At 42.6% G+C, this 11258-nt stretch overlaps 2 protein-coding genes across 2 annotated transcripts; both read right to left on the bottom strand.

The window, feature by feature from the left end:
* Positions 1–4843: 4843 nt before the first annotated feature.
* On the bottom strand, positions 4844–5776 carry LOC123347379 (olfactory receptor 6N1-like). Its single transcript, XM_044984793.1, has one exon. It carries the CDS (start codon positions 5774–5776, stop codon positions 4844–4846), a length of 933 nt encoding a protein of 310 aa, XP_044840728.1.
* Positions 5777–6847: 1071 nt separating this feature from the next.
* Positions 6848–10118, bottom strand: LOC123347378 (olfactory receptor 6F1-like). The gene is made up of 3 exons (XM_044984791.1): positions 9205–10118; positions 8468–8604; positions 6848–6900 (listed from the first exon to the last, which is right to left on the bottom strand). The coding sequence occupies exons 1-3, from the start codon at positions 10116–10118 to the stop codon at positions 6848–6850; spliced, it is 1104 nt and encodes a 367-aa protein (XP_044840726.1).
* Between the last annotated feature and the right edge of the window lie 1140 nt (positions 10119–11258).

Genomic DNA, 11258 nt, shown 5'->3' with positions numbered 1-11258 from the left:
TAACGCGATGTTTGTGGTCCAAAAAAATTTCATAGCAATAAATGGGGGGTCGCAATATAGCGGGGTTTCAAGCCAGTCAGTTTAAGTCAGTGGTCCCCAACGTGGTGCATTGATGCGCGCCGCCTAGTGCCTAGTGCCCAGTGCCCAGCAGGGGAGAGAAGCCACGGCCCCACGCCTGCCGGGGACAGAGAACTCTGAGGCTGCGGGCGCCGATGATTTCTGTCCCTGACAGGTGCGGGGCCACGGCTTCTCTCCAGCTTCGAGAGAAGCCTCGACCCCGGGCCTGCCGGGGACAGTGAGCACCGGCACCCGCAGCCTCGGCGTTCTCTGTCCCCGGCAGATGTGGGGCCGCAGCATCTCTGCCCTGCTGGACACTAGGCGGGGGCACATCAATGTCCCGGTGGGCGCCATGGTGTTGGGGATGTCGGAGAAAAACTTAGTTCTTACTTTTTGTTTGGGTACAGCAAAGTCAGATACTTTATTCTGTTTAGCAGCTACAGCAGGGAGAGAGTGCACTAGGACATAGGGTCTCCCCTTCCTAGATAGGTCTCTAAACAGGTAAACAATTACAGCAGCATTTATACTTTTGTTACAGACAATAATAAGCAATATTTTGTTTTTCTCACTTAAGAGACTCCAGTCTCCATTTTGTATTATCTACACATTATCGACACAAGGTCGAAACAACTTCTCACACAGTTCTTTTCCACTCACCTCACACAATCCTCGCTTCTACAAATCTCGCGTTATTAGGGTAACAACTAGCCTAACTCTTGCTAACAGAGACTGTCTTACATTAAGATCCCCTACAAATCCCTGTCAGTTCTTTCTCTACTTCCACAGGGACCATTGATATTAGGCCTTAAAGGGGAGCCAACTTATGATCGCGTTATATGTGATTTCTAGTTATGGCAGGGCGCGTTACTGCGAGGTTTGACTGTATAAAAAACATATAATGTATATGGGGGAGGTAGCACTCACAGGCTTGCTGTGTGAAAGGGGTCACCAATACAAAAGTTTGAGAACCACTGCTCTAGGGGGAGGTGATTGCAAATGTCCTCCTCCAGTGGTGCAAACCCCCAGCCTTTTGAAGCTACTTCCTGAAGAAGGGAGCATTGTCTGCTGATTACTTCTTCCCAGAATCTAAAGTTCAAAGGCCCACGCTGTATAAAGGAAAGACTGACCTATGCATGCAGGTTCTTGTTCTGAGCTAACGCCGGGGTGAAAGAAAGCCGGTAAGAAGCCGGTACCAGCTGGTACGTCATTGCCCCTTCCCTCTCTCCCTGCCAGGCCATTGACAGGGTGGGGAAAAGGGGCAGCTGCACTGGGACCAACAATTTAAAAGGGCCTGAGGCTCATGGCCACCACCGCCGCTACCACGGCAGTGGCTAGAGCCCCAGGCCCTTTTAAATCGCTATGGGAGCCCCGAGCCATGCAGGCCAGGCAGCACAGATGGGCTGGCTGGGGAAGGCTGACCCCCAGCCCTACCCCTTCCGGAGGCCCGGAGCTAGGCCCCTGTACCGGTAAGAGTTTAATATTATTTTCACCCCTTGCTAAAGCTGTTATGAAATTGTAACCAGAGGAAAAATCCCTGGGTGGTCTTTCAAGGGCTGTCTCCTACTTCACCCTGAGGTTTAGCTGGGGTGATCTCTGGTAGGCTCATTAATGTGTGTGTAGGTTCTTTTATTGTTTTAAGACATTTCCTCTATAATGCTTTCACCTGAACTATAAATGTGAAATGTCTGTGTGGTAACTTATAACTATGGACAATTACACTATTTATAGCCTCTGGAGAGAGCGCAAAGTGCAGACACAAGCCTTTTAGGACTTTCAGTGAATAACACAGGGAATGTCAACACTACCCGCGGATCGGGTACTGATTGATCTATTGGGGTTCAATTTATCATGTCTAGTGTAGACGCGATAAAATCGATCCCCAATTGCTCTGCAGTCGACTCCAGAACTCAACCGTGCGCAAGAGGTGGAAGTGGAGTCGACGGAGGAGCAGCAGCGTAGCTGAAGTTGCGTATCTTAGGTCAACTCCCCCTCTCCCCCTCTCCCCCCCACCCCCCGCAGTGTAGACCTAGCCACAGTGTACGCATGGAATAGCAGCCTGAAAAAAACTTCAGTCAGGAGCTGAGGAGCCAGAAACCTTAAAGTTGGTTCCATTGCTGGACCACAGAGGGGGAATACAGGTACAGATGCCGTGGGTTGTAACTGTCGGATACCTGTCTTCTTGCCATGTGCTCCATCCCTCAGTCCTGTTCACCCAACTTGTGGGCCCCTGAGTAGGAAAACCACTGAAACACTTAACACACCAAACATGTTATTTTGGGCGATGAAGTATGATTATTGATTTTGCAGTCATTGCCACAAAAACTGTTCATTATATATATATATATATTCTTCCAATTTCTCATTTAACTGTTTCCCCAATTAAAACGAGGGCTAAGAAAGAGTACTGTAGATCACATCAGCTTGATGCAGCTCTTTGTCCCCATTTTGTGGCAGAATGACACGTATGAGTCTACTTCTCAACTGACATGATCATTCTTCCAGCTCAGTCAAGAGAGTATAATGTTTTTAGATTCATAAATCCAGGGTTCAGTCCCGGCTGACAACATCATACAACTACACAGCAGAAGTAAAGGCTGATGGCCTCAATCTCAGGAGGGTGAAATATTTTGTATAACATTTCAGTTGAAGCATATCTTTGTTCTTGATATAGAATAATAGAATCATAGAACCATAGGGTTAGAAGGGACCACAAAGGTCATCACATACAACCCCTTGCCAAGATTCGGGATTGGTTGTGTCTAAACCATCCAAGACAGATGGCTATCCAGACTCCTTTTGAAAACCTCAAGTGAAGGCATTTCCACAACCTCCATAGGCAGTTATTCCATTGTCCTCCTGTTCTTACAGTTAGGAAATTTTTCCTGAGATTTAAGCTAAACCTGCTATGCTATAATCTGAACCCATTGCCTCTTGTCCTGCCCTCTGTGGCAAGAAAGAACAATTTTTCTCCATCTTTTTTTTATGGCAGCTTTTCAAGTATTTGAAGACTGCCATCATGTTCCCCTTAACCTCCTCTTTTCCAAACTAAACATACCCAGTTCCTTCAGCCTTTGCTCATATAGCTTGCATTCCATCCCTTTGATCATTTTTGTTGCTTGCCTCTGGATCCTTTCCAGTTTCTCTACTTCCCTTCTATACAGTAATGATCAGAATTTGACACAGTATTCCAGCTGAGGCTTAACCAGTGCTGAGTAGAGGAGTACTATCACTTCCCATGACTTGCATGCTATGCCTTGGTTAATGCAACTGATTTTAATTTTTTTTTGCAACAGCATTGCATTGTTAGCTATAACAATGTGTGAATCATTGTACTTTGTAGCAGTGGAGCACAAGGTCTGTGTATGACTTTCAGCACATTGCAAAGGACCAGCACAAAGTCTATGGACCACATAAGTCTGTCTTTTCTATCTATGGTATTATTGTAGTATGTGGGTTTCTCACAGTCTATAACCTATTTATTCTCCAAACTCACCTGTAAGGTTGGGAAGTGCTATTATCTCTATTTTACAGATGGGGGAATTGAGATGGGGTGAGATTTTTCTTAAGCCTCTATGCCATTTATAGGCACAATCTCTCCTACTTCCAATGGCATTTGTCCTCCTAAATCATTTATGTCCTTTCGTAAACTCCCACAAAGACCCTGATCCAGGTTCAATTTACTCTAAATGACTTCAATGAGAGCTGGATCACGAGTTATTTTGCAGGGTCAGCTGTAGAGTTCATTGTTGTCTAGTAGGTAGGGCCTTGCTTGCTTGCTTGTTTTGTCACTGCTAGAGATAGATACCTGACCATAATGATCTTGACCAAATTTTAAACCCATTGCAGAACTGACATGTGGCAGCAGTCCCAGGATCTCATGCATTTGTTTCTTATTATGGAATTTTGCTATTTAGAACACATTCTGAGCTGTATGTGAAGGAAAATACTTTTCATCCAACTTGTTTATCTAAGTGGCCTGGCAAAACTGCCATCAACAATTTGCTTTGAGAGAAATGAAACTCGCTTCTCTATGTAGTCAATACTGCGGCTGCTGCTGCTGCTGCTGCTGATGATGATGATGATTAAAAATAATGACATTTTATTTCTCCATCAAAATATTGATTTGCTTCAGAACGATGAGCAATTACACTTTCTGAAGAGATAGATAGATGGATAGATAGATAGATAGATGTGTCTATATTTTGATTGTGAGAGCAAGAGAAGAAGAAAGAAAAGATTTTGACATGACTACAACTTACATTTACTCGAGTAAGGATGGGGGGAATGTCTCTAGGTAATCCCTATGGATCTATATACTGACATACTCACAATAAATAGCAACTTACTCTTTAAGTCCCTTCAGTTACAATGAGCCACTCCTGGAGTAATTTCCCACCCAACATGAATAAGAGTGAGAGATAGCTGACAAAGTAAACAGCAAACATTTGTCAAATAGTAGTCAAGTTCTGCCTGGAATTTTCAAAGGAGCCTAATGAAGTTAGTTCTCTTAAGATCCATTCAAAATCCTAACTATGGTTTCTATCCCATTGAAAGATAAAATGTTGGGATTTTCAAAAGAACATCAGTGATTTAGGAACACAAATCCAATTGAAAATATATTGGTAAATCCTCAGCCATGCTTAAATAAATTAGGAGAATGAGTCCAACTGAAAGTCAGTGAACATTGGCCATAGGATCCTAAAAGTCACTCTGGCAATTTTGAAAATCTACTCCAATTTCATATTCTACTTAACAACCTCATAGATAGCACTGTGGTTCTTCCATATTACCATCTCATTCTAGTAAAAGATTTCCATATGGCTTTTTTCACATCTTTATTCCTTAGAGTATAGATCAGAGGGTTTAGCAATGGGGTAATGACACAGTAGAACACAGACACCACTTTGCCTAAACCAAAGGAATATGTGCTCGGGGGCCTGACATAGGTGAAGATGATGGTCCCATAGTAGATGGTCACCACGGTGAGGTGAGAGGCACAAGTGGAGAAGGTCTTTTTCCGAGCTTTGGCAGATGTCAGCTTCACAATGTTGGCTATGATGTTGACGTAGGAAGACATGGTGAGCAAGAAGGAGCTCAGGATGACCACAGAGCTGCAGGTGTATCCAATAGCCTCCTGAATGTAAGTGTCAGAGCAGGACAGTTTGAAGATTGGGTCTGAGTCGCAGAAGAAGTGGTTGATTTTCTGAGGGCCACAGAATGAGAGCTGGGAGATTAGAATTGTGGGCAAGAGTGGAGAGAGGAATCCACCAACCCAGGAACTGGCGGAGAGGTGGAAGCATAACCTGGGGTTCATGATGGTAGTGTAACGCAGTGGACTGCAGATTGCTAAGTAGCGGTCGTAGGCCATTACGGCCAGGAGGAAGCATTCAGTGGCTCCTAGAGAGAAGAAGAAGTAATACTGAGTCACACATCCGTTTACTGTGATGGTGATGCTCCTGGACAAGAAGTTGGCCAGCAGTTTGGGCACAGTGATCGATGTGTACCAGATCTCTAGGAAGGAGAGATTCCCCAGGAAGAAGTACATGGGAGTATGGAGGAGAGGTTCTGCCAGGACAATGACGATGATGAGAAAATTTCCCATGAGCGACAGCATGCAAATGGACAAGATGAACACAAAGAGGGGAACCTGGAGATTCTGAAGGCTGCTAAATCCCAGGAAGATGAATTCCTTCACTGTGGTTTGGTTTGCTTTTTCCATGGCTGCACAGTGGTTAATCTGGGTAGAGGGGATGAGATCAATGGAGTGATTCAACACTAGCAAACACTGGATAGTAAATAGAATATTCCTATGAATATAAAATAGAGATGGACCAGAGCCCCAGGTCGAAACACTGTCAGACTAACCAGAAATTGATATCCTGATCTGAATATTGTGTTTGGCTCTTCAGTCTATATGATGAAGATCCCAGATAGGGTTACTTTTATACTCTGAATCCATTGTAGATCGGAACACCATGCCAGGTTGTAGGACTCTTTATTTACATTGGGAAGCATTGGCTTATCTGAATGTACCCATTGACCTCATGTAAATACTGCTCACTCCTGTGATGAGGAGATTCACAGTTCAGCCTTTCGGCATTTTAGGTCAATTTCTAATATAAGCATCAGTGTGAGGTACCACAATTAAATAAATATGTTTTGGATCTGATTCGTGAAGTCATCACTCAGACCTTATTCAAAACTTTACTGACAATGGTATTTAGGTGCCAAAAGCTGCAGATCAATGCCGGGTGGAATTTACAAAAGTGCCTAAATGATTTAGGCACCTAACTCCAATTAACATTCTGGGAGTTAGATGACTAACTCATTTAGGCACTTGTGAAAATCTCACTTGGCACTTATCCATACCATTCAGTGCATAAATATCTCAGAAACATACATACATAGAAATACATAAATTGGCATATACACAAACAGACATTCGCAAACTGAGAAACAAACCCAGACACATAGATATAAACAAACCATTGGGCTATAGAATCAGTCTCTCTTTCTCTCTCTCTCTCTCTCTCTCTCTCTCTCTCTCTCTCTCTCTTTCTCATAACACTCTTTGAAGGATCTTGGTTTCATCTCAAAGTTCTTTTTTCCCCACAAAACTGAATTATTGTTTTCCAGCCAGCCCTCACAACCCAAACCTGAAATGAGTAATTTGGCCCAGAGACTCAAAGTATTTAGGCTCCAAACAACCACTGAAATCTGAAGTCTACAACCTCTGAGGACCTTTGTCTTTCTCAATGATATTTACATGAGTATAAAGTATTTAACTAAATCAGTTTGCCAACTGAGCTCCAAAGATATCAATTATGATGACAAGATAACGGTCTAAGAGGAAATGGACGGAGACCATAGAACACAAACACATACCAACACACACCCTAAAGCCTTCAGACTGCCGTGGAGGTCAATGACTATCAACCTAGGTTTGATTGAATGATAGGTAACTTTGAAACTAACAGAAATTAGATAGATAGATAGATAGATTCTGTCAATTTTGTGGTGTAATTGGTCTCCATCCTACATTTCAATCCCTTTCCCTCACATGTATGGCAAACTGAAAGAGCATAACTTCATTGCAGTAAAAGGAAATGAATCCATTTACATCTGCTGAGGGTTGACTCAAAAGGTGTCTTCTGTTCTTTTTTATTCTATTCCTTCTACCACATCCATATCCATGACATGACATCTGAACATCCTTCTTGCTTTTTGTGATTTTGCGTGTGTGTGTGTGCAATACCCTACCTTTCTGCACCTTAGATTTTGGTTTTGAATGCATCTTCAACAGGCAGCTCTTGCTTTCTGAGATCTAACTATACAAGCGGAGATCTGGCATTTATTCCAGTTTATTAGAGGAAACCCTTGGGAATCTGAGCTCTGCCTGAATACAGAATTTGTAAAAGACATAGATACAAATATATACATAGTTTAATTAGGCAAACACTGGTGTGACTGATACTTACATTAATGTATCAGTTTAAATGTCAAGCAACAGATATGTTTGCTTTGAGAGAAGTCACACTAGACAGGAAGGATGGTGTTATCTTAAAAAGCTGGGCTGGAACTTGGGCAGTCCCATGTAAATTCTTGGCTCTGCCACAGAATCCTTGTGTGATCTTGTGTGAGTCACAGAGGCCAAACTTTTGAATACATTCTGTCAGCTGTTCCCATTGACTCCAACAGAATCTGTCCCACTGATTTCAATGGTGCTAAACTGAGTTACACCAGCTGAGCATCTGAACCAGGACAAATAATTGTCCTATTCAGGGTTAGGCTTTAACTATGACCATTAATTATCTTATTCATGATAGAATGATGGAAAATCATAATAACTGACAGTGCTTATGTTTGCTTTTTATTTAATTTCTTACATTTTCACACAGAGTTAGGTTTGTATAATGCAATTCAATTCATAAAAAGAGCTGTATATGAGACTTGTTTTACCCTCCACTGAAATGTAGCCACTTCTGAGGAAAAAACCACAATTGCCCAGATAATTTTCAGCTATAGCTGGTATTGTTAAATGAATATTTATATGCTAATACATTTCTCCCCAGGTTGCTTTACCAGTTCCACAGGCACAGAACAATACTACACAAGGGTCCAGGGAAGGAAAGAATATGCAGTTGTGAAGGACGTGGGGCTACTTGTAATATGTTATTAATATTATTTGTTCCATCAGTTTCTCTGAGTGTTATTGTCATAGAGTTTAGAGCCAGAAGGGACCACTACCTCATCTGGCATGACCTCCTGAATAGAAAAGGTCATCAATCCCAACCATCCACCCACACACTAACCCAACAGACAATATGATTACAAGGAGTTAATTCAAGCAGGGGTTAGTTGCATGTATGCAAGAAAGGGGGCAAAGTTTTAGATACCCTTCCCCATTTACCCATCCTTATAGGACAATACAGATTCACTTTGGAGTTTTGCTTCGGTTGATCTTGTCTGTTTTGGCAGGGGAGACGGGAGACAAAACATATGAGGTATTCAAGATAGAAAAATTGGAGCAAAAATCTTTTGGGTGAATAAGGGAACAGTCTCTGAAGGCCAAGGGAGTGTGAATGAGGAACAACTGGGAGCAGACTGAACCCCAGTCCTCAAGGGAAAAGGGCTATGACATAAGTTAGACCAGGGTTTCTCAAACAGGGGTTGCCGCTTCTGTAGGGAAAGCCCCTGGTGGGCCAGGCTCGTGTGTTTACCTGCCCCATCCACAGGTCCAGCTGATCGCAGCTCCCACTGGCTGCGGATCACTGCTCTGGGCCAATGGGGGCTGCTGGAAGTGGCGCGGGCTGAGGGATGTGCTGGCCGCCACTTCTGGCAGCACTAATTTGGTTAGGAGGCCCAGAGTAAAGCTTCACATCTTGCAAAAAATTACAATGAAAACTTGAATGGACAATATTTACGTGAAAAAACTGGCACCTCCTAGCAGCCATTTAGGTCTGTACTTATTCCAGGGGAAGGACCCTCCCTATTGAGCCATCCATACCACTCACTGCAGTACAATGTCCCCTAATACTATTCTGGGCATTGGAGTAAAACCTGTTGGATAGCAGAAAGCGCAGTCTACTGAGTCACCAACTCTGCTCACTTCAGCACAGTGCCCCCTAGTGCTGCTCTATGGTCATTAGGGCTTTTCTCAGAGCCTTTTTTATTTCCCTGTTCCTGAGACTATAAATCATGGGATTTATCAAGGGGGTGACCACTGTGTAAAACACTGACACTACTTTGCCTAGGTTGAATGACTGATTGACCCCTGGCCGGACATACATGAAAATAATGGTCCCATAATAGATGGAAACCACAGTGAGGTGGGATGCACAGGTGGAGAAGGGCTTCTTCCACTCCTTGCCTGAAGACATCTTGAGGAGCGCACGCACAATGTGCACATAAGAAGCTATGGTGAATGTGAAGGAGCACAGGATCACAACAGAGGTAAGCGTGTATCCGGCCACTTGCTGGATATAGGTGTCGGCACAAGAGAGTTGGAAGAGTGGGTCTGCATCACAAAAGAAATGGTCTATCTGGTCAGGGCCACAGAAGGGGAGCTTGGAAATCATGAGTGTAGGCAGCAAGGGAGAGAGGAAGCCACAGACCCAACAGGCAATGGCCAGGTTGAGAGAGAGCCTGTGGTTCATGAGACCACTGTACTGCAATGGATTACATATGGCCAAATATCGGTCATAGGCCATGGTGGCCAAAAGGAAGCATTCGGTGGCCCCTAGAGAGAAGAAGAAGTAATATTGAGCAATGCAGCCACCCACAGTGATGCTGGGTCTCCTGGACAGGAAATTGGAGAGCATCTTTGGAACAGTGACCGAAGTGTAGAAGACCTCCAGGCAGGACAAGTTGCAGAGGAAAAAGTACATAGGTGTGTGGAGTTGAGGATCCAGCAGTGTCAGTGCAACAATGAGGGAATTCGCAACCAGGGATGTGGTGTACATGATTAGAAAGACCAGGAATAGGGACATCTTCACCACCCATTGACTAGTGAATCCCAGTAACATGAATTCTCTCACCACAGTCTGGTTGTTCTGTTCCATGTCTCCATTATTCTTGAAACCTGAGAGATGCATAGAATCACAGAAGTTAGACATTTGGTGGTTCAAATAGTATCTCAGCCATAAGTTATAGGAAATGTAGGAAGAGAAAGAAAGAAGGAGGAGGAGGAGTAGAGAAAGAGAGAGAGATGCCATCATTCTGGTTTCAATATTTTTATAGATAACATGATTAAAAACAGTATCAGAGTTGTAACTGAATTTTTTGTTTACTGAAAAATGGGGCTGTGGTAAATGAAAATGATCAAATACTGTACATACATATTATGAATAAAAAGCTATGTTGAGCCAGGCAACCATAGGTTGGTTAGTCTAACATAAATCCTGGGCAAAATAAATGAAAGGCCAGTAAAGATTTAAACTGATAAAGAATTAGAGGATAGGAATATAATTCAAACAAAGTGTGTTTTAATACAGGCAAAGTAATGCTATACATCTAGGAACAAGGATTGCAAGCTGGACTTACAGATATGAGGACTATATCATGGAAAGCAATGACTCTGAAAAGGATATAGTGGTCATAGTGGACAAACTACCAAACATGAGCTGCTAGTGTGATGCTGTGGTAAAAAAAACAGGATAAATGTCAGCTTTGCATGTATAAACAGGGTGTGGGCCAGAGAGGCTGATTAACCACTGGGGGGGAAAAAAACTATCAAAGAAAATGGTGGATTTTTTGAGCTAGTCTACACTAAAGGGTTAGGTTGAACTATCTACATTGCTCAGAGCTGTGAAAAATGTCACTCCTGTGCAACACAGTCAGGGCCAGCTCTAGTTTTTTTGCTGCCCCAAGCAAAAAAAATTATGGCTGCCCCCCCACCCCACAAAACACACACAAGCTTTTTTTTGTCACTTACATATGTTTGCACTTTGCAGTTTTGTTTTGACTGTTTAAAATATAAAAAAAATCAAAACAGAGAATTTTTAGTTAGTGAAATAAAACAATTTCCTACTAGTGTAATTTTAACATTTAATTTTAACAAAAACACAATTACAAACAATTTGAGTTCAACTATACACTGTAATGAAAAACGTTAATGTCTTCCAGTTTCTTATAAATTAAAAGGATGTACCAGTATATGAACTGAATTTTTCTGTTTTTTACACTTGCATAGTCTTTTAATA

The sequence above is a fragment of the Mauremys mutica genome, chromosome 13, assembly GCF_020497125.1.
Source record: "Mauremys mutica isolate MM-2020 ecotype Southern chromosome 13, ASM2049712v1, whole genome shotgun sequence".
In the NCBI taxonomy this organism is placed as follows: Eukaryota; Metazoa; Chordata; order Testudines; family Geoemydidae; genus Mauremys; species Mauremys mutica.
Note: the sequence above shows the minus strand (reverse complement) of the source record. Positions and strands in the feature narration are given on the sequence as shown.